Below are 23,495 nucleotides of genomic sequence, written 5' to 3'. Positions count from 1 at the left end.
TACTTTACTTAATAATTTTGTAAATCTGATGTTGTTTTTGTAATCAGCATCAGATCCCGAAAAGACCCAAGTGTCAAATTTCAAGCGATTTTGATTGATTTTTCAAAAATCAAATAGGCCATGTTGGGTCCGCCATTTTGAATTTTTAAAATCTGATAATGATATCTGATAATGAGGTCTGAAGTATCATAATGAAAGAAAAAAAGTGATGAAATAATAACTATAGACAGTTTGAATGAATAAAACATAGATACAGTGAAACCTTACTTTTATTGCCTAAAACAGATTGAAATTTATAATCAGAAAAGACTGTATGAAAATTGAATCAAGTTTAAGTGCTTTGTACCAAGTTCAACCAACTTCTCCCATCACCAGCAGAAGAAGTTGGAATCCTTATTTGCACCAATCTAACAGAATTTTTACTGTCTCCTATTATCTGCTTGTAATTTGAAGTTCCCGGTAGGACAATGGTTTCTTTGTGATCTTCTTCTTCATAACTGTATAACTCCTCCACATCCCCTTCTTCTTCTCCTTCTTCATCTTCGTCATCGTCTTCCATGCCCTCTTCATCTTCGTCTTTAGACGAATGCGCATTATTTTCAAGCAACTGGAATAATGGTTCAACATTACAAATTAGTATCAATCTAATTGAAACATGGAAATGTTATTTTCTCCAACGCTTGCTCTGAAAGGAGTACTTTTCTTGATAGAAAAGTGTGGCGAAAGTAGAACTTTTCTCAACTGCTCTAAAGAGCGTGGCGAAAGTAAATTTAGCGTGGCGAAAGTAAATCATGACCTAATTCTTTTTTCTTGTTCTTTGACCGAGATTTATTTTGTATCTAACTTCTTCCCCACTCAAAACATTCGTCTTTTATTATATTAAACATAAGAACATTTTAAATTAAAATTATACCAAACTCACGAAGAAACCTTTCCTCGCAAGGCGTTGGAGAAAACGTAGTGCACAACACGTACGTGGTGAAAGAATGATTTTTCTCGAGTGATTGCTGCTCTCGCTACGCTCGAGCCGCAAACTTCGCTACTAGTTGTACAATGTACTATTTACGGTCTACATAATTTATTTACCTGTCCATCCACTACAAGATGTTGAACTTGATCACCACTAATATCACTATCAGAAGGAATGTTCAGCATACTTCCTTCATGGTATATTTGATTTCCATCTTGATGTATGATGACGTGGTTCTTTAGATCAGTTACATACAATCCAGTTTCACTCAGCTACATTTTTATTAAAGGAAATTCAAAATTATTAATTATTTATAAAGAATGTGATTTATTTGAAAAATGGAGCATAAAAATAAATCGTGTTCAGTCTAAATTGTCATTTTTTCTTGGAAAAATGTTTAGTTATGTTTGAAAAAAAAATTGTAACTTTACGCAAACTTTAGACTTAAAAATCTTTCTATATTATTTCTCAGTCTTTAAACTTGGAAATTTTGACAAATTGTATTAATTTCGTAATGAATTTTACTATAAGTTCAAAGTTTATTTTACTAAATAATTAACGGAAGAAGTTTACTAACAAAAAGTTGATTTTAACAAGCTGTAGTTAAAAGGAAAAGTAAAAGAAAATTTAAAAAATAAATTTCATGCGTTATCTCAATACAATAATATGTACTTATTTTGGAATTTCCCTTTTTTACCTAATGTTACATGAAAAAATCAATGTGATCCCTGAAAAGTATATGTACCTGTTCTGTGTCGGCATTTTCCATTAACAATTCTACATTGCCATCTGAGACAGTAATAACTTGATCATCTTCTGTTGTCAATCTTGGTTGGTTGACAACAATTGTGTCATTAAGATGTCCCTGTAAATTAATTATAAATTTATTACTTACAATGTTAATGAATTACTTACAATGTCTTTAGAGACGCAAACTTACTTGTGTTTGCATGTGGGCATATAAAAGAGGTTTCCTCATGAAGCCAGTGCCGCAAACTAAACACTCATAAGGTTTTTTGTCACTGTGGATAAAGCGATGAGCATTTCGGTTGTCACGACTATTGAAAGCTTTACCGCATACCTGCAAACAAAGCGATGTTGTTAAAAGAAATAGGCGTGGAAATTTTGAAACTATTAATTTCAAACATAAAAACTGTTGTTACTTCACACAGGAAGGGCTTCTCTCCCGTATGAATGCGCATGTGCTTCTTGAAGTGTTCGGGATACACGAATGTTGCTGTACAAGTTTCACATTTATAGGGACGTTCTCCCGTATGAGCTGCCTTAATGTGATAATCCAGGAGTCGACGACGTTTAAATCCTTTTCCGCAATCATCACACTTGTACCTCTTATCGTTGTAATGTGTCGCTCGTTTGTGAGACTGAAGATTGGATCTTTGACTGTTAACATTGAAAAGTAGATATTACCCATTGAAAATAATTTCATTGTCAAAAAAGTCCAGTTTTCATAATTCAATTTAATCCTAGAAGTATTTTTCTCATACGCTAAGAGGAAAGATCATGAATGTAAAATTTTTTTCATTTTATATAAAACATCCGATTTAAATTTCTTTCAACGATACAAATTTTTTATGTAATATTTTATATTTTTGAATTTAAAAGACTTAAAGTAAATTACCTGAAAGTTGCTCCGCAATATTCACATTGATAGGGCTTTTCACCTGTATGAGTTCTCTCGTGATCTCTAATTTCGGCTTTTCTGGCAAAAGCTTTACCACAAGTTCTACAATTGTATGGTTTGTAACCAGTGTGGACTATATTGTGCACTTCTAAATTGTGTTGTGATCCAAATGCTTTGCCTGTTATTAAAATGTTAAAAACATGTAAAGTAGCCAATTACAGAGTTTTCTAAATTTTCATTTTAAATGCTTCAAAAATAATTTTTAAAAGTAAAATTTTAATAAATCCAGCCTTCTAAACAATTCAAATATTTTTTTAAAAAGTAAAATCTTTGCAAAAATTCAAATGTTTTCAATAAAATTTCGCGAAAGATAATAAATCCTTCGAAACAATCAAATTATTTTTATAAATAGTAAAATCTTTGCAGCAATTCAATTCTTTTGAAAATAATTTTAATAAAATTCCTCGAAAGAATTTAATTATTTTTAAATTAAAAAATTGAATGATTGATAATTGATTTTTTTCGAAAAAATAAATGAAAATTGTATCGTTAATTAGCTTACCACACTGATCGCACACGTATTCTTTAATTCCATTATGAGTTCTTTCATGTTGACTAAGATTCTGCTGACTTAAAAAGGTTTTGCTACAATGTGAGCATTCAAAGGGACGCGGACGATATTCGTGTGTTTTAACGTGTGCCTTGTACGTATATTTCGAGGCAAAGTCTTTTCCGCATTTGCACATGTATGGTCGAACTCCCTTGTGTGTGTTTGTGTGCTCTTCCAGTAAATTTCTAGAACTTTGTTTCACAAAAAACACGTCAAAAACACGTCAAAAAACACGTCTACTTCTTAATTAAATGTAATTGTTTTGAAAAAAAAAACACAAATAAAATAGAAAAGCAAACATAATTATTAATATTCATTAAAGGAGATATCTTTTTATTTAATTTCTGCACGGATAACGTACTTTTCTGATAATGTGATATTTTTTTCAACAGAGAGACTCATCTTGACATTGCCTTTTCTCCTGACTTGTGATTCAAAAAAGTAATTTTATTAAATTCTCTTCTAGTTTCAAATGAATAAAGCACTTTTACATTACAATAATGTAGAAATTGAGCACTGAGAAAAAATGAAAAAATGAAAAAATAAAATCGCTTTTTTCAAAATCATCAAGTCAATTGAATAGAATTTCTTCCAGTTCACAGCGCACATCTCTTAATTGAATGAAACATTGCTCACTAAATATGAAATGATTTCTGAATTCTGTTAAATTTTTAATCGAAATGAAAAGTAATTTTAATAACGATATTACCTGTATCGTTTGCCACAAACTTCGCAAGGCCAAGATTTGGTTTGAGGGTAGTGAATCCGTTTGTGTATTCTAAAGAGTCGTAAGTTGTTGAATATTCTGTTGCAGTTTTCGCACTGAAAATCGCCTTCTTCCTTAGCTACATGATCATCGAGGTGAACAGAAAGATCTGTTCGCTTCTTAAATTCTAATCCACACAAATCACATATATACAATCGAGTATCATGTACTGTTTTCAAGTGAGCTACAATGCTTTTTGCATCGCCTTTCACATCATTACGAGGACACAATAAACACGTGTACACTGAATCTTCTCGTAAAACAATCTACGAAAAAGAAAAAATTAAATACAAATTATAATACATCAAAGATTAATATGCAAATAGTTTACCTGCTCTTGTGATTCTTCTTCTTTCGGATTAACTTTCGATTTTTTCAAGACTGTCTTTTTCAAGTCATTATTCAAGTAATCCAACGATTCGACTTTAATAATGACTTCTTCGCCTTCTTTGATTGAGTTGACAAGTTCAGAAACATCTTGAATCGACGATGATTCTTTCTCAATTTCTATCATATCTTCCTGAATGTTTAAATAATAATAACAACAAAATATGAATAAATTAGACATGAGGGATGCTTGCTTGAATGTAGTTAATTGAATTACTTAAACTATGCAAATGTTCCCTCCAAATGAGTTTGAAAAATCTCATGCCCTTATTTTATCAAGTAGGTATGCTTTACAATCTCAATATTTTTTAAACAAAAAAAATAATTTTAACCGCAATATTTTTGGAACTTTATAATGAAAATTTTTAAAATAAAATAAATGCTTTATCCAAATTGTGATATGACATAAAAAAGCCAAGGGTATTTTTTATGTTTTTGTAATATCAGGTCTCGAACCAGTTCAAGTATGAAAAAAAAAGATTTTACGAACCATTTACTGACCAATTACAGAAACTAATTACATACTTTAAACTACAAATTAAATTTTTCATAAACAAACCATGAAGGTATCGATAACTCCGAATCTTCGACTCGGAATGATTGTTTTTCTTATTTTTAATAATTTTCTAAACTAACTTTTACGGACTTTGAAGCAAATTTACGGCCCTTTACGGGATTTACGGACCTAGTTCGAGCCCTGCAATCTCAATATTTTTGAAATAAATTTAAAAAAATATACTATATTTTTTATGTTTATGTAATATACCTAGATCAGAAATAGTTCGTATTATCAAAATGTAAAAAAGTTTTTACTCAAATTCCGTTTTATTCCTGACTATATAATAATAAAAATAATTTTTTATTAATCTCTTATTCTCTGTCCATAATTAAATTTTTATTCATAACTTACTAGATTATCACAGAATTCCGTCCATTTTCTTAGCTGTTCGTAAAAATTTATTGAAATATCACTCTTAACTTTCTTTGTATTGCCAAACTTACTGAGTACCAAGATAAAACTTAACTAACTAAACCAAATCCGCTGAGTCTACTTTACAAAGTTTAAAGCGAGATTTAAGCAAATTCTTATTATTTTTTAAAAATATTTTATACTGCGTCAATTACACTGAATTTGTACCTACTAACTGTTTATCAGAATTTAAATTAAGTTCATACACGTATTTGGTGATTAACCAAATTTTTAATTTATAATTTAAATAGTTATTTATTGCTTAATAAATATTCTGTTTCAATGGAATGAAAAAGTTTTTATTCGCCAAATTGAATTTTATAATTATAATTCTAGATTGTCGGCTTCCAAAAATGATTTCGCAGGTTAAGAGAAGAGTAGCATCACGACTAAGTTATACATTTATTTATGAAACTTTAAATATCTATAAAAACCTGCCTCTTTTGACTTGAAACTTCTGACTTGGTTTCCTTTTACCGTCAATACTAATCTGGTATTAAGTGGAATTTATTAAAATTAACCATCACATGCATTAATTTCTTACCTTATGAAGAAAAATTTGTTTCTCCGCCAAATTTTAATTCAATGAAATTTTAATGTACGGAAAATGAAATAATTAATTTACCTCTTTATCTTCATTTTCCTCTTCAGGATCTATTAATTTTTTGGTTTCTAAAAACTTTTTTTTCACATTCGTGTTCTTCTTTATTTCTGTCTTCTCCTTGCTGGTCATCGCCAATGCATTTAAATAATCGTGATCGTTAAGTTCATCGTCATTTAGAAACGATTCAGAGATAACTTTCTGAGTTTGCTTGTAACTGTTGAATATGTCACCTTTTATTTCAGATATACGAGATTCTAACGCATCAACCTAAAATAATAACTTTAAATAAGTCTCTTGAAATAATGGAAGAGAACTTTCAGTGATTTGAAAAACACAATGTACTTTGAAGGCGAAGCAGTTTATCATGTATCATTTTTTTTCTAGTTGCTCAACTTTCAGAGTTGTCACAAAAATTTTAATTTGTTTTCCCTGACTTATCCTAGATTCAAGCACTGTTCAATTATTATTAAAAAATATGAATTAAAATTTTCAGAATGTGTTTTTTAAAATTAAAATGACTTATCCAATATGGTGGATGATTTTTTTAATTGATAGGATTTACTTGAAACTAGTAACTTAGGTCGCTGATTATTATTAAAATAAAATTGAACTATGCATTAAATATATTGCCTGTCTGTGGTGAAAAGCTTTTCTATTATAATAAACAAGTAAGTAAAAAGTAACAATACCTCTTCAAATAATTTTTTACATTTCCTACAAATAACACTGGAGTGCGGATCATTGCAGTCAGATTCAATATCCAATACTGAGAATACTGTCTCTGCAAGAGGTCTTTCAGAACGTGATCCTGATTTTTCATTAAAAATTTGAACAGTATTTCTTGTTGAAAGTTTACTGTTACATATAAAACAATTAGAATAATACTTTTCAGTATCAGTCGTCATCCTGATAAGAATACAGTACAATTACCTGCAATGGTAAATCGAAATTTACATTAATATCTCAATAAATAAACTTACAATTCATTAACTCATATACAAATAGAAAAGAGTTTAATTCCTAATAAAAGGCTAAACTTTTAAAATGTTGCAAAATGTTGCAAGCCGAACTTTATACATTTTTTGTGGTTTTCAAAATCGGCTTATCTCATTTCTTCATTTCAATTCAGTGTACTTTTCATTACAATTTTTTTTGTTTTTAAAACAATGTAATTATTAGAAATTTCGAATTTAAAACCTATATTTTTGTTTCCTTAGATCACAAATATTTTAATAGTCTTAGCACATTTTTGAATTCGTAAATCTTCCATTAAAAATTATCTGAAGCGATAGAATTTTTTCACGTTTATTTTTATCAGCGAATATAAACTGTCTACCAAATGACAAATAATTTTTAATGGAAAATAAACAAACACAAATATGCGAAGCGGGATAAATTGACTCCTTTTGGTAGTTTTAGTGTCACTTTTTTCTATATGAAGCATTTTTTTGAACTGTTCAGTTCTTTTGGTCATGTCTTTCGATTGCTTTTATACTTTGTGAACTTATTGCTCTATATGATAGTAATTTAACCTGCAAGTATTAGATTTTTACCCCACCCCTTTCTTAGTTACAAGGGGTTGAATATTCAACCCTTTCGCATGCACCGTGAAATTCAGAAGCTCATAACTTTTTTCTATTTCACCAAATTGGAAGGTCAAACTCAATTCTGATAGGGTTTTTTATGCTCTTTAAATTTATTTCACTTTTAGCTTGAATATATGACAAAATGAAATTATTAATGTATTTTGATTTTGATTTAGTAACGAAACAAAAGTCCATTCCACTTTAGTTTTGTTTGATGATATTTCTATAACAAAAGTCAGTTTCTATTTTGATTCTGATACAGTAACGAAACAAAAGTTTACTTCAAATTACACTCGGTTTTCTTGTGGAAACAGAATTCGCTTCGAATTTCTACTTCTGATTTGGCATTGAATAAAATTTCAGAATTCATATCATAATTAAAATTAATTTTTTTTAAAACATTTTAAAATAATTTTTGAAAGATAATAGTTTTTTAATTATATACAATTGAAAAATTTCCAAACAATTAAAAGATTTTTCATTAGCATTTTATAAAATAAATAAATAAATAAATGTTATAAATAAATAAATAAATAAAATTTTTGATAGGTAATTCAATTATTTTCAAAATTTGCAATTAAAATTCTTCAAAAAGCTTATTTTTAAAAATTGGTACAAAATACTTAGGAAAAATTAATTATTTTAATTATTCAAGATTTTTTGAATTGTATGTTTCAAAAATTTAATTAGAAAAATTATTCAAAAATAATGACCGACATGTGGTCACCCTGATATAAATTATAAAATATGCATGACATTTGGCCATACTTAAAAACAAAATTAAATATTTTTTTTAACTGTAAAAAACTTTTAATAAAAGCATTAGAAGATTATATAAAGATGGATAAATCTTCGTAGATTATAAAATTAAAAAAAAAATTTTTTAATTTACTCTAACTTAAATTTTCAATTTATAGGTTATGATAAAAGTGTTTAATTACATCAACTTTTGATTTATAAATTTATTTTTGATAAGAAAGTTAAAAATATTTTTCAAAATTAAAAATTTCTCAAGTTTCGTCTTGATAAAAAATTATTTATTCATTTATAAATCTAAATCAGATTTATTGGCATTAGTTTGACCACGACTGCAAGAGTAAAGTCAAAGAGAATAAATATTTCTATTTATTTCAATCAAAATCCTCTCACTGCTCGTGAATTAATCAAATTAAAAAAATTGTTATTCTACTCTTAAAACTCTGTCATAAGTCTTAAGGAAAGTAGGTACTTTTCAGACAGAAAATTTGTAGAAAGACAAAGTATCCGATGGACCAGGTACCAACCCTTAAAATAAACGAATTTCAAGTGAATATCAATAAAATATAAATCTTAATTTCAAATATTGGTCTTTCAAATCGTTCAAATCTAAAAATATGCAACCAATAATGTCATATAACGTAGACTCGAGAAAATAAATTTGACAATTAATATAACTTATGCAACAAACTCCCAATTGATTGTATTGCTAAGAAAAATACACAAATTCACCAAGAGAAGTGTTTATCAAAAAGCAGACAATATTAAAAATATTATTCTAATACATGGTAAACAATTAAGATAAAATGTAAAAAAGTTGTCAGCACTGACTTGGATATTTTGTTCCTCATGTGAAACGATTGGTAGTGAACTAGTGAACAAAATCATACCAATTTTAATAAACAATCAAAATAAACACTATTTCAACGCAAAACTATGAAATAATAATAAAGAAAAATATTTTATAAGTTGAAGAATTTCACATACTTGTCATCAAGTTACAAGTTTTGTAAAATGTTCCATTAACTCATCACTAAATGTAAACGAGAACTAATTCGGCCATTTTGTAATTTGTTTGTTGTGTCTTGTAAAAAAGAGGATGCACTGTTCACTGAACTAATGAAATGAGACATGAACGTGACAAACGCTGCCCGAGTGAATTGGAAACGGCAATATGTTTTGTCCTTCTTCTACCTTATGGTCAGTGCACAATAAAAGCCTAAGCACAACTGCTTAATGCACAATGCATGGGTTAGGCCGCAGTCCCATGGCAGCGTTTTGCGTTGCGTTGTAATAAGAGAGAATGCAGCAAACGTATATTTGCGTCTTTTTCTCTCCCATTACGACGCAACGCAAAACGCTGTCATGGGACTCCACCCTTAGAAAAGAACAGATAATATTATATTTGTGTCTTTTTCTTAACTCCACACGTATAATGGCACATTTACACTTCTGATCCGATCAAATCACTTTCTGGTTGAGTCCACAATAGCACTCTTGAACGGAACGTAAACATAACGAAACAATATACTTAGCATGCACACTGTAAAAAAATCTGCTGTAAATTTACTATGTCCGACGTTGGAAAGTTTGGTCACTATGTCCGACGTGGTATTTTTACACGCCGACTGTAATCTACATAACCTGCAAATATTTTTTGAAATAATATTTTCAGTCGTAACTTTTTGTATTTATGAAATATAGCCCAAAACTTTTTGTTATATTATTATTTACTTATAAATTAGCATATACTTTCTATAAATGTACATTATATACACTTTTTTAGAGTTATTTATAAAAACTTGAGAATTTTTTGAAAATCTTAAAGGAATAAGAAAATTACATTCGCCATGTAATTGTACAGATCGTGCGACGTAATATTACGTCAAAGTGTAGAAATACACGCAATGTAAAAATACCACGTCGGACATAGTGATCAAATTTTCCTACGTCGGACGTAGTAAATTTACACAAAACTATTAAATTACATAGTCGTATAATGTAAAATTATTAAAAATAGTAAAATTACTTTTGGAACGAAATAAATTTACTACGTACAACCTATAATTTTGATGTGTGAAATTACAAGTTTTGTGTTATTTTACACCAGATTTTTTTACAGTGTGTTACGTTACGATTGCAATCCGTTACATGACGTTTGGAAAAACCATTCTTCTCTCTCTCTCTCTCTCTCTCTCTCTTTGCTATAACAGGGGCATAAGTTTGTCTCACCCTGAATTTTTTTACTTTTTCCAAAAACGGAAAATGTAGAGGGAGCACTCATGGCCTAGTTACAAAACGTAACTAGGTGCTATTGTGGACTCAACCTGCAGAGGTGTAACCGCAGCCTAAGAGAGACAGACTGTTATCTGACTCTCTTACGAGAGAGAATGCAGCAAACGTATATTTGCGTCTTTTTCTCTCCCATTACGACGCAACGCAAAACGCTGTCATGGGACTCCACCCTAAATGCTCCCTTACGTTCACAAACAACTTTCTCGCGCAGCTTGTGCGTCGTTGGCCTTCAGGTTGAGTCCACAATAGCACCTAGTTACGTTTTGTAACTAGGCCATGAGTGCTCCCTCTACATTTTCCGTTTTTGGAAAAAGTAAAAAAATTCAGGGTGAGACAAACTTATGCCCCTGTTGTAGCAAAGACAGAGAGAGAGAGAGAGACAAGAATGGTTTTTCCAAACGTCATGTAACGGATTGCAATCGTAACGTAACATGCTAAGTATATTGTTTCGTTATGTTTACGTTCCGTTCAAGAGTGCTATTGTGGACTCAACCAGAAAGTGATTTGATCGGATCAGAAGTGTAAATGTGCCATTATACGTGTGGAGTTAAGAAAAAGACACAAATATAATATTATCTGTTCTTTTCTAAGGGTGGAGTCCCATGACAGCGTTTTGCGTTGCGTCGTAATGGGAGAGAAAAAGACGCAAATATACGTTTGCTGCATTCTCTCTCATTACAACGCAACGCAAAACGCTGCCATGGGACTGCGGCTTTAGAAAAGAACTGACATATATTTTTGTGTCCTTTTCTACCCTGATGCGAACGGCTTCAGTAAGTTTATTGTGTGTTGGCCTTAAACTTACCTGACAGAGAAAAAAATGTTATTATTTGTCCTTTTCTATCTCATTTAAAGGCCTAAGCACAACTGTTCGCGAACACTATAAGCATGAGTTAGAAAAGGACAGAAATATATTTGTATCTTTTTCTATCTCATGCTTCACGTTCACACGAACGACATTCGCATTTCGCGAAGTTGTGCTTTGGCCTTATGCAGGTTCCACACTAGATGCCCGGCACGTGAAACGTGCCCCCTCTCCAATGCTAACTTCTCCTACGTAAGGAGGGGAAAGCATTTGGTAGATGAGGCAGAGGGGGCACGCGCGTTGTGTCGGGTGTCCGTTTGGTTTAAGTGTGGAACCTGCATTAGGTTGAGTCTACAATAGCACTTTGAACGGAACGTTAAACGTTACGGAACAATATACTTAGCATTGTTACGTTAAGATTACGTTCCGCTAAGGTGCTATTGTGGACTCAACCTTAAGGCCGCAGTCCCTTGGCAGCGTTTTGCGTTGCGTTGTAATGAGAGAGAATGCAGCAAACGTATATTTGCATCTTTTTCTCTCCCATTACGACGCAACGCAAAACGCTGTCATGGGACTCCACCCTAACCATGACGGAATTGTGCTTATGCCTTAAAACTCCACCCGCTCCTCCACCCAAACCCGACACTGGTTCGAAAATAGTAAAGAATACCTTCTCAGGGCTGATGTTTATGTTAGTGTTTCTACATTTTTATGTAGATTAATTATTTAGACTAATGTCTCTTTCTATGTTGGAGTTAAAAATAAATGATTACAATTAGCTTTTGCGAGGGCTAAAGTATAATTTTTAATATTGTCATCAAAAGCTCCTTTGAGATATAAAGGCACGTAAGTTTAATATTCTTATAATTTTTCCTTTTTATAACTATTATTGCAATTTTAATATCAATTACTTGTTTAAACACACAGTGATTAAATATAAGCCCACTAACTTATATTTTACATTAATAAACTTTCAAAAAATCTTCATAGAATCAATTCTTAAAAGAAAGGTTATCATAAGCCAAGTCAATATAATTGCATTAATGATTCAATTAATATTCTTCACAAATCAATTACTCAAAAATGAAATCAATTAAATTGTTAATTAGATCGTATGTTTCAATGAGATAAGCATATTTAAAAATACTAGTAACTCATGGGTAGAATTTACTTAATTTGGTGACATCTCGTTCTCCTTCCACCTGTTACTTGCTCAATAAATTATTTAAAATCTTTTCACACAAGTGCGACGATTTCATTCCATCTAGGCTTCATATCTTGCTAGTAAATAAGTAATTAGACAAATCATTATTTGAAAAGTACCAGGTTTGACACCATGCAAAATTATAGGTTTTTCTTTTCAATATTTGTCAATGTAATGGAAATATCAGGTAAGAGTTTTCAGAATAATATAAAAATCTAAATCTACCCGAAGAGATTGATAGAGATCCAGTTAAAAATTTTGTTAAAGTTACTGAAACCCTATTTTATCTTGCCAAAGTTATGAATAATGATGATCGTTCTATCACAGCTGCTAAAAAGAATACAGTATTTTTAAAACACGTTCCTGATTTTCAATTTCTCGCCGTGTAAAATGTATTTAGAGACAATTTCAAAACTGTTTAGGAAAAAAACCGAAGCTAAAGGAAGATCATGTTCCTAAAATTTTAAAAGGAATGCTATAACTATGTAGGAAGAATTTATTTAAAATTGAATTTCAGTTAAAATTTTAGATAATCATTCAATATTAAAAATGTTAGAGTCTGAATTTTTAGAAATAATTATATTTCAAAAGATTTTTTTAATTAAAATCTATATTAATAAAATCAGACTTTTGTCTGTACATTGCACGAAATTAATTTTTAATAGCATAATTTATTTATTTGAACAACGGAGAATCCAAAAATGGTAATAGAAAATTTCATGTCTGTATGTATGTATGTATGTATGTATGTATGTATGTATGTATGTATGTATGTATGTATGTATGCATGTATTTATGTATGTATGTATGTATGTCCGCAAAATTTTGTTCGCGTATAACTTGAAAACGTCTTGACCGATTGAAGTAAAATTTGGCAATCTTTTAGATATTGGTCTAACTTAAAATATTAGCTATATTTGATGAAAAAATATTGAGCTAAACAAAAGTTATGAATTTTTCAAAAAATTCAAAAAAAATTTTTTTTTTTAATTTTTGCAGATTGGCATACATTTTTTAATTTATTAATAATTCCAATGATTATAAAGATATATAACAATAAATTGAATTAAAAAATAATATTAATATGAAAAAAAATTATACCAAAAAATTCGAAATTTTTTTTTAAAATTTTGACAGATTGCTGTAAATTAATCAGTTTAACTTTTATAAGATATATATAAACAATAAATTTACAGATTTTAAACATATTAATTAGAACGGGAGGTATTCAATTTTTTCAAAAAATTAAAAAAATTGAAAATTTCCAAATTTTATATTTTTTATTGTATATCTTTTAAACTTTCAGTAATTAAATATTACATGTTATTTTGTCATATTTTAACATAATTTTGAAAAAAATACTGTCCTGTAACTATAAGATGGAAGTATAAGTATAAAAATGTTTTTAATATAAAAAAATTGAAAAATTATAATTGACAGACCAATTACTATCAAGCTTAATTCAGGAGTATTTTTGGGGTCTCTGATAAACTTCTGACTTCAAAATAATGGAATTTAGAATTATTTGTTTATCCAATTAATCAACAATTTTCAATTGCAAAAATTTCGAAAATATTAAAAATGGAGATTTTTTATGATAAAATTGATATTGCAGAAATTCAAGAATACCTCTGTGATAAGATACTTGCATTATGCTACTGGGAAAAAACTTAAATAGTAAAAAGTTTTGTTATTTTAATTCTTGATTTAACTTTTAGGGATGTTTTGAGCATTATGTAAAGGCAAAAGTTAAACAAGGTGTCTATTATTATTTTTGTTTAACAAACTATCCGGTTTTTCCCAGCTTTGTCCAAATTTTTACAGGTGTATCTTTTCTCATCAAATATAAATTTTCTTGAGAAGAATTAACATTAAATAAATCTACAAATGGCTACAAAAATTCACTTATTTTATGAAAATACTCTTCGACGGGTTTTTGTTTTTACTGATACTTTTAACAGGGGTTCTACCAACTGGAAAAAACGGGAAATATGCAGGAATTTAATTTAATCGGGAAAAACTGTGAATTCAGCCTGCAATATAGGTCTTATTTTAGATTTTAGCAATTATGATACAATTAATTGTGGATGGAAATTTTGTTTGGATATTTAAGAAGTAGTTATGTTGTAAATTTTGTTTATTATAAATCCATAATTTATTATACTCCCAGCTGATACAATTAGTTCGAATTTGACTTCATTGTAACTCCAAAAACTGGTGAAAATTTTGGATTAACTTATAATACAATAATTAAATTTCTACAAATAATTGACAAACATTGTTCTCTGCATTTTAATTAATTAAAAATAAATTATTTGATGATAAAAAGTCAATCACTGATTTAAAATAGTAATATTTATCTAATGAAATAGTTAATGGTAGCTAATTATTATTTTTTCCGGTCAAATTAAATTCTCCGCTATTTCCCATTTTTCGAGACTGGTAGACACACGCTATTTAATGTATTAGAAGAAACTAAAACCCGTCGAAGACGGGTACGACAGCTAGTATTTAATAATTTTAATTGTTGTAAAGCCGTAATAATATTTAATTTAGAAATTATGAAAAAATTGAGATTCAATATTAATTTTTCGATAGTTACTTTTTTATTATTTTTTTTTAATCTTAAAGCTACTCTTTGCTACTTTTTTAAAATTAATTATCGAGTACGAAGCCTGTTTATTCTATCAAACCAATTGAATTTTCTTTATGTCAAGAATATTTCATCAGGAACTCATATTTAACATTATTTATAATTATATTCCTGTAGCTTCTATGTTGGTAAATAAAAAATAAATGGTTAAATTTAAGAAAATTATCTTAATATAAAAAACGTTTCAGTGATGAGAAAAATGCACTCTATCGCATTTGATATTAGAAACCCCCTTCCTACTCCCAAGAGCATGACTCATTTGTGAACATTTCCTTTTTTGGGTTAAGTGCTTTCTATTTATTTCAAGACTATTGCAAAACCTGGAATTTCTAGATTCACTATTCAAAATCGGATTTCAACTTTACACAGAAAAAGTGGAATTATATATAGTTTCAATATTTCTGTTTTAAGGTTCGAATCCAATTTTTAACAGTGCACATATGTGACGACGTCTGAGAAAAGGGACCTTATGACCAAAAAAATTTATTTTTCAGTTTAGACGGGTTCTTAAAATAATGTAATGCAATTAGTCCCGTGTTAAAAAATTTTTTTTTGCAATTGTTTAAACAAATTTTAAAAAAAATTTTTCACTTCAAAAAAATGTTTCAATGAAAATATACTTTTTTATGACGAAAACGATTATAGGTATTTTCGCTTAAAATCAGTAATTTGAATAAAAAACTTTAAACGCATTTTACTCGAGAAGTTGAGTTTGTTCATGTATTATTCAATTTTAAAAATTACCATTATTAAATTTCAACTGATTCCCCACGATTTTGAATAATCAAATTTTTCTATGATAAATAGTTTGATATAAAATTTCTTGAAAAAAATGACAGAAATTGTTTAATTCCTGGACCAGTTTCTTACATACACACAAAATCTGAATCAGTGAAATTTTCACTGATTCAGATTAAGAGTGTATTTGTTATAGGGACCATAATAAGAATATAAAACCTTTTATTTATTAAAATTATGTAACTAATAATTGTTTGTCTTTGCTTAATATTTTTAGCAACCTTGCAAAAAATGGTAGAAGATAAAAACTACAAAATTGATAGTCGAATTGAGTGCGACGGATGCTGTGGCACACTAAAATATGTTGGTTCAGTGGGAAGTACGAAAGGACTGTGGTTCGGTATTGACTGGGATGATTTCTCTCGTGGAAAGCACGGCGGAACCTACGAAGGAGTGGAATATTTTAAAACATGGTAATTACTGTCCAGGTAATGCGTTATCTATCTGGTTAAGATTTGGGATTAATTCCGGACTAATCCTCAACAGTTGGGCTTTCTTCATCATCCGGAATTAATCCGCTTTAATTGAAAATTAATCTGTTAGAGTAAGTAATGAATCCGGAAGTGTGCAACACTTTCTGCTGCATTTATATTAAAGAAAAGTAACTCTTTTCCAACAGGTGTTACACAAACTAATTTTCAGTGCTTAAAGTGCTTACTTTACGCATTCTTGTGACTGCTTAATGAGAAACAGTGAAGGCTTATAAAAAACAATTTTTTCTATAAAAATCAGCTAATTTGTTATTGTAAAATTAGTATTTATTATTTTTTAAAAAAAGCTCCCAGGGATACCTGAGAAGTTATGTCAAGAAGTACTGTACCAAATTTCAAACCGATTGATAATTGAGTAAAGACAAAATTTTACAAAACGACGAATATCTGAAATGATCCATATTAAAACAAATCGTTCCACTATTAACAGAAAGGAAGATATTTTCACTCTAAACAAAACTTTCTTTCCTCTTCTCAGACGTATAGACTCTTGTCTATAATGACAAAGCAATAACATAACTTGCTGACAATCCGTGTTTATTTGGGTAAATCCACAGAACCGGTCAATTTCATGTTACTGACAAATCTTTCTGTTTCAAAACTCATCTATTAATTATTTTCATATTTTAACTGCTTTAGAAAATCTCTAAAAAGCTATTGAACTAAGAAAAGTTAGTAAATTTAAGCCTAGTTGCTTAATACAAATAATAAAATAGAGTTAATAAATTCAAAAAATGAAATTTGCAGTGTTACTCTAGGTACAAGTTTCAATTCTTATATGCGTATAACTCATATGGCATATAACGTTATGGGTGATTCTCGACGTAGCGCACGATTTAGTTATTACTATTGCTGATTTTTTTTTCAAATTGAGTAAAAGTCAATATAGAATCTTCAAATTTAGTGTTTATAAATGAAATATCAGTGGTGGGCCGGACAAAATATTTATAATTTTTCTATTTTTTAAACAAATAATTTTTATATATCTGTATATACTTTGCGGCAATACTATCCAGCCATAGTAAAATGAAAGCACCTGTTATATTTACAGGCAAATTAAATAATAATTATCTGTATATGTTATTTTTCAAATTACAACTGTTTAACAATTATTGCTTCACTCTGTTGTTACACGCTGTTCAATACAGAAAAGCCGTACCATGACAAGAAGGCCAGACCATGACGCTCAAGAAAAAATGATTTTTTAAACAATTTATTAGCGATTTTCATTCTGTTTCATATTGACGTCATTTATATTCACTGATCTAATACTACTACACTTTAATTGACGTAAAATATAAATAATTATTAATTTTATTGGGAAGTATGTGAAGGCCAGACTATGACGATTCTGTGATTCCCTATGCAAGTTTATAGTGCTTTTAATGTCTAAAAAACAAAACAATTAATTCTCAAATTAGTTTCTCTTTTATTAATTTACTTAGGAGAGTTTGTTGTTGCGTTTTACTAATATTGAGTAAAGTTTCGATTTGATTTTTATGTAAATAATACAATTTTATAAAAAGGCCAGACCATGACGCGAAAAGAGAGACAAGAATAAACATCAAAAAAAATTTTTTTAAATAAATTTTTCTCGCAAGTTGTTTGTTTTTCACAATTCTACGAACATAAATAATACGAAACTATGAATAATTTTTAGATTAATTACTGTATTTTATTAAAAATAAAATTTTTTTTTATATACATCGTACTGGGGACAGGCCATACCATGACGTTTTACCACCTTAAAACAGCTTTTAAAGCTAAATTATAAATTTTTAAATGTAAACGACTATTGGCTTTTGTTTGTAAACACAGAAATTAGTTTTTCTCCTTGAATTCATTGCAATATGTGTAACTAATTTCTTAAAAAATACGAGAGAGCACATCTGCAGATTGCAATAAAATAAATTGAGCACATCTGCAGATTGAAATACAGTGAGTTCTCGCGAGTCGTTCAATTCTCGAAAATTTTCAAGATCATAAAACTCACGAGTCGTTCAACGCATAAGCCACGCCTCCAAGGCGATTTCAGGGATGTGTGAAACATATTTATCACCCCGAAAGACACAATATTCAATGGCTTTGGTCCGTTTAAATTACACAGCACTGAGCACCAGCGCGCGCATACCAGAAATTGAACGACTCGTGAATCGGACACGGATCAGCTGTTGAACGACTGACGAGTTTGAACGACTCGTGAGTTGAACGACTCGCGAGAACTCACTGTAAAATAAATTGAAAACGTGTATGATTAATAAAGAGCGTTATTATAATTCTTGTATTCAGTTGCCAAATTCTATCTCTAATTTATAATGTTTCAAAATTGAAAATTACAAAAAAATTTTAATCATTAATTCCTTTGGTTCATTATGAACGTATCAGACAACTTAAAAAGTTAAATAACTTATCATTTGTTATATTTTTTAAACTTGCCTCAAAATTAATGTACGTAATATTCGTTTCAATGGCTGAAATAATTTAAATAACAAAATTAGAATCATACATGCCAAAATGAAATTATTTATTAATTATTATGTTAGGGTAGGGTGGGGCATTACTATTATTGTTTGGATTTTTGAGTCTAAAAAGTGTATTTAAAAAAAAATAAAAAAATGAGTAGGGACCTGGGAAGTCTCTTATAGGGTAAGTGCGGGTATAGTCGGACAGTACTAGTAGTCGGACACTTTCATGTTTTTTGGCAAATAAATAATAATGCATTGTGATAATTACTTTAAAAAGTATACTAGACGAATGTGTGAAGTTTATATTTTATTAGAATAGTGTTATTTTCGAAAATAATTAAACAAGAAATATTTTATTTAATGTTTTAAAAATCATGGTGTCCGACTATAGATACAACCATTTTCGAGTAGCGCGATGAGTGGCACAAAGTTTTGTTGACAATTAATCATAAATTTTAAAACTTATAGGGTTTAAATATTATATTAATAACTTCTAATATGCTTTAATTCCATTTTCCAGCAGATAGCAATTAAAAAATGATCTTTTTCTTTTTATAAATTCAAAATATCTGACAGATGTCCGACTATAGAAACAAGGGGAAAAAGTGTCCGACTACTAAAGCATTCGTAATTTTTTATTAAAATGTTTATATTTTATTAAATACTCAACTATTTGTAACAAATTTATATGATTTTTAATCCTGAAGAACTCCTTTAATTAATAATGTGCTTATAAACACAGTAGATATTTGCTATTTCAAGAAAAAAAGCATAATTTAAGATTGTATCCTTAAGTGTCCGACTACTAGTGCATTTACCCTATACTAGACTTTACTTTTATTCAGTGCTTGTGAGAAACGGGGTCGGCACATCTTTTCTTTCGATGAAGTTCGGGAATTATTATGAAATTTAAACTGGAGTTCTCCTTGATTAGACGCTTGTAAATACTATTTTAGAAGAAATATAATTTTTACGACAAAATTTCGATAATATTATGGACCAGTCCTGTATTTCTCCAGGAATTTATTTACAATGCTGATTTTGAAAGTCTCACAAAAACCGTTTCGTAATTAGTTCGGAACGATTCAGATATACTTACATTGAATTTCTAAAAATTTCTGGAACTTTGCACAAATCCTCCATTATGGAACAAATTCAGGAATTCTTACAGAATTTATTTTTTCCGTTTGTTTTTATCTCTCTTTTAATTGTAAATGAAATAATAACTATTGTTGCTTTTCCAGGCATCCAAACTCGGGGTCCTTTGTACGCATAGAAAAAGTCAAGTTCGGAATATCCTGTCCAGAAGCAATTAAAATGAAATACGGTCTGATCAATGATGACTTAGCAGGCATTGACAGAGACACATTATCAAGTTTACAAAAGGAAATGAATGCTCCCTTCATGGAGATGGTTGGATTTTCGAAAGTCAACAAGAAACAGAGTAAATTTGAAGACTTGGAAGTAGTTTGTTTGAGGGGAGAATGCGTTAGCAATGCAGGGAACCAAGATGAACTAAGTAAACTGTCGCCTAATATAACCGAATTAGATTTATCGAAAAACCTCATTTGTTCCTGGAAGACCGTGGCTGAAATAACCTCTCAACTAGTTCGTTTGAAAAGACTCAATGTCAGGTAAGAATATAAAACATCTTGTGTATTATATTATCTGTAAGTCAATCATCTGCAGGTGTAGGGATGTTTAATCTAAAAGAAACTTCAGTAGAATCGGAATGAAGTGAAGAAATATAGTTCCTAAGGAAATGATGAAAATTCGATAGAGTCCTGACGTGATTATTTAAATGAAAGACACTAAAAGGAATATTTGATATAATTAGTAAAGAAAACATTCCAAGGAAATAATTACTTAATACAGGCCTGTCCAAATCTGCTCCTGGAGCAAAGCGGTTGTGGTGGGGAATCGCCTCTCACCCATACGCAATGAAGCACAAGAAGTTCCTTTCAGGTTCCTTTCTCACCCTCTGCGCCAAACTGCCTGTGGAGGTAAGTCGGAACAGGGGGGTACAAAGTGTGAGACTGTGAGTGGAGAAGTATTGGGACAGGCCTGATTTAATATAGGTATTATGTTTATCTGAAAAAATAACATTTCCGAGTAGCGATTAATTCGATTGTCCTGATGTCAAAAATTTGAAATTAATTATCTCTGCGAAGTCTAATAAAGTTTATAAATTATATACAGTCAGGTCTCGCAAAGTGTCGTCGTTCGAGACCCGACAAGTGTCACTGTCCCCTCTTTTTTTAACCTCTCCAATGCGAAAAATCGACTTGGCCAAAACATAAACCAATGAAATGACAACTTTTACTGAAGGGGCGTGGTTTAGACCAATGACACTTACTGAGACCGACGGTCCCAAAAAATTCCCAGTAACGACACTTAGCGAGACCTGGCTCTACTTGAATAAGATAAATGTGTTACTTATAAACGAAACATTTTTTTCAGTGAAAATAATTTAACAATCGATGAAGAACTGGATGAATTAAAACATGCCTTTTCATCTGTAACTGATTTAACAATGACGAAAATGAATTACACCACGCATGACGTTAGTCGTTGTATAAATATATTTCCCGCCTTAAATAATCTCTCTGTTTCCTTCAACTTAATAGAAGACATTCAAGAATTCACTTGCATGAAGTTAACGAGTTTGGACTTGGAGGAAAACCAAATTCACAGTTGGGATGAGATTTTGAAACTGGGATGTCTACCATGGTTAGTAATTTAATGTTCTTACATTCACACAAAAAACCTGGGTTATTCTTTTTCTTTCGTCATTGTTGCAACTCAAAATGAGCCCATGCTAAACTCAATTAGAACCTAGGTTTTTTCAGTGTTAAAAGTTGGGCAATTATTGTAATGTTGCTTGCTTTGCAGCTTAGAATCCATTAATTTGAATTGTAACAAACTACCGTTCATAAGATTTCCTGTCGAAAGTTCAACTGAAAAAACCAACTACTTTCCAGTGTTAAAACAGATGCATATATCTAACAATAATGTATCAGAGGTAAGAGTTTATCTCAACAGTAATTTAGAATGTAAGCTCATATACAGAAAGCGTGAACAAATGGATGAAAAGTAGTTCGAAGTCACGAATGATTAAAGTTGCCGCTTCTAGAGTTAGAGATCTTATTATGAAGAGTGAATGCTAATAAAATTAACTGTTGTTTATTTTATAGTGGATATCCATAAGTGAATTGGACAAATTAAAGTGTTTAGAAGATTTAAAATTTAGAGAAAATCCTATTCTAAGGAGAGAAAGTATTGAAACAACACGACAATTAATAATAGCTAGGATATCAAATTTGAAATTCCTTAATAAGACAGAAATTTTCTACACCGAGAGAACGGGAGCCGAGAATGATTATTTGAAAATGTTTGCTCGAGAGTGGAAAGAATCGGAGAACGATTTAAAAAATCGAATAAAGTTCTTGAGTAACCATCCTCGATATCCAGCTTTAGTGCAAAGTATGTCCCGCTTTTAAAAAATAAATGTGCAACTTTTTCATCAGTTTTCATTTGTAGAATATGGAGTAGCTGACATTCCTACCTCGAAAGCAGACTTGGCAATGGTTTCCAATGTTATTTCCGTTGAGTTTGCGTGTCCCGATGACCCAGCTCAGTCGAAAGGGATAAAAAGGAAACTTCTGAAAGACATGGATGTGCAAAAAGTAACGGGCCTCGCTCAAAGGCTGTTCAAAACTTACGGAAAAATACCAACTCTTTCTTTTGTCCAGCAGGAAGTAAGTTAGATTACAAAAATTACTATCATTCACCGTATTGTAAATTCTTTACGTGTACTAATTTAAATAATTTGAACCAGTTATCAAAAGAGGAGATTCCTCTCGACAAACCTCTTCAAAAACTGAGCTACTACTCGATTCAAGATGGCGATCACATTCTTGTGAGGTGGTGAAACGCTTATAAACGCTTTATAAACTTACCTCTTTTGTACTTTACTATATGCTCAATACATTTTTTTTATAAAAAGATACAAGTCGTTCATTTCATGATCATTTAGCTTCTTCAATGTAATATACAATAGGGGTCGTCCATAAACCACGTAGCCCCATTTTTTGGGAATTTTGACCCCCCCCCCTCTCCCCCCATGTAGTACGCTATTACATGTATTAGCGCCATTTTTTCCTCTTGTCGTAGTCAATTGCTTGACCCCCCCCCTCCCCCTCAAGTGGCTACGTGGTTTATGGATGGCCCCATACCAATTGCTTAATTTTTTATTATAGAATAATTATTTTAAAGTATTAAGATAAAATTTCAAAAAATACAAAATTTCAATTTTTTGTGAAAAATAAAAATATCGATTAATTTTGTAAATATTGATAAAATATATACTTTATATACATGAATCTATTCGTTTTCATGTCAGAAATACAATTTTGACAAGAATTAATTGAAAATTTTAATAAAGAATAAAGTTATTTCAAAAAATACAAAAATCGATTTCTTTTAAATTAAAA

At 30.0% G+C, this 23,495-nt stretch overlaps 2 protein-coding genes across 5 annotated transcripts; one reads left to right on the top strand and one right to left on the bottom strand.

Moving 5' to 3' along the window:
* Positions 1 to 251: 251 nt before the first annotated feature.
* Positions 252 to 9,432, bottom strand: LOC122512258 (zinc finger protein 2 homolog). Of its 2 annotated transcripts, XM_043627999.1 has the most exons (13): positions 9,279 to 9,418; positions 9,123 to 9,162; positions 6,639 to 6,879; positions 5,971 to 6,216; positions 4,320 to 4,508; positions 3,932 to 4,254; positions 3,175 to 3,413; positions 2,610 to 2,790; positions 2,134 to 2,371; positions 1,911 to 2,051; positions 1,716 to 1,835; positions 1,087 to 1,242; positions 252 to 607 (listed from the first exon to the last, which is right to left on the bottom strand). In XM_043627999.1, exons 3-13 carry the CDS (start codon positions 6,852 to 6,854, stop codon positions 332 to 334), a joined length of 2,325 nt encoding a protein of 774 aa, XP_043483934.1. In that variant the 5' UTR covers positions 6,855 to 6,879; positions 9,123 to 9,162; positions 9,279 to 9,418; the 3' UTR covers positions 252 to 331. The 2 variants fall into 2 exon arrangements, with proteins under 2 accessions (XP_043483934.1, XP_043483933.1); XM_043627998.1 differs by lacking the exon at positions 9,123 to 9,162 and having other exon boundaries at positions 9,279 to 9,432.
* A 2,587-nt stretch (positions 9,433 to 12,019) lies between these two features.
* LOC122512318 (tubulin-specific chaperone E) lies at positions 12,020 to 23,009 on the top strand. Of its 3 annotated transcripts, none has more exons than XM_043628081.1 (8): positions 12,020 to 12,233; positions 16,264 to 16,459; positions 20,247 to 20,636; positions 21,463 to 21,732; positions 21,895 to 22,024; positions 22,197 to 22,485; positions 22,543 to 22,760; positions 22,841 to 23,009. In XM_043628081.1, the coding sequence occupies exons 2-8, from the start codon at positions 16,278 to 16,280 to the stop codon at positions 22,931 to 22,933; spliced, it is 1,572 nt and encodes a 523-aa protein (XP_043484016.1). In that variant the 5' UTR covers positions 12,020 to 12,233; positions 16,264 to 16,277; the 3' UTR covers positions 22,934 to 23,009. The 3 variants fall into 3 exon arrangements, with proteins under 3 accessions (XP_043484016.1, XP_043484017.1, XP_043484018.1); XM_043628082.1 differs by having other exon boundaries at positions 12,020 to 12,237; XM_043628083.1 differs by lacking the exon at positions 22,841 to 23,009 and having other exon boundaries at positions 22,530 to 22,693.
* The last annotated feature ends 486 nt before the right edge of the window (positions 23,010 to 23,495 follow it).

Source organism: Leptopilina heterotoma, unplaced genomic scaffold (genome assembly GCF_015476425.1).
Source record: "Leptopilina heterotoma isolate Lh14 unplaced genomic scaffold, ASM1547642v1 Lhet_97, whole genome shotgun sequence".
Lineage (NCBI taxonomy): Eukaryota > Metazoa > Arthropoda > Insecta > Hymenoptera > Figitidae > Leptopilina > Leptopilina heterotoma.
Note: the sequence above shows the minus strand (reverse complement) of the source record. Positions and strands in the feature narration are given on the sequence as shown.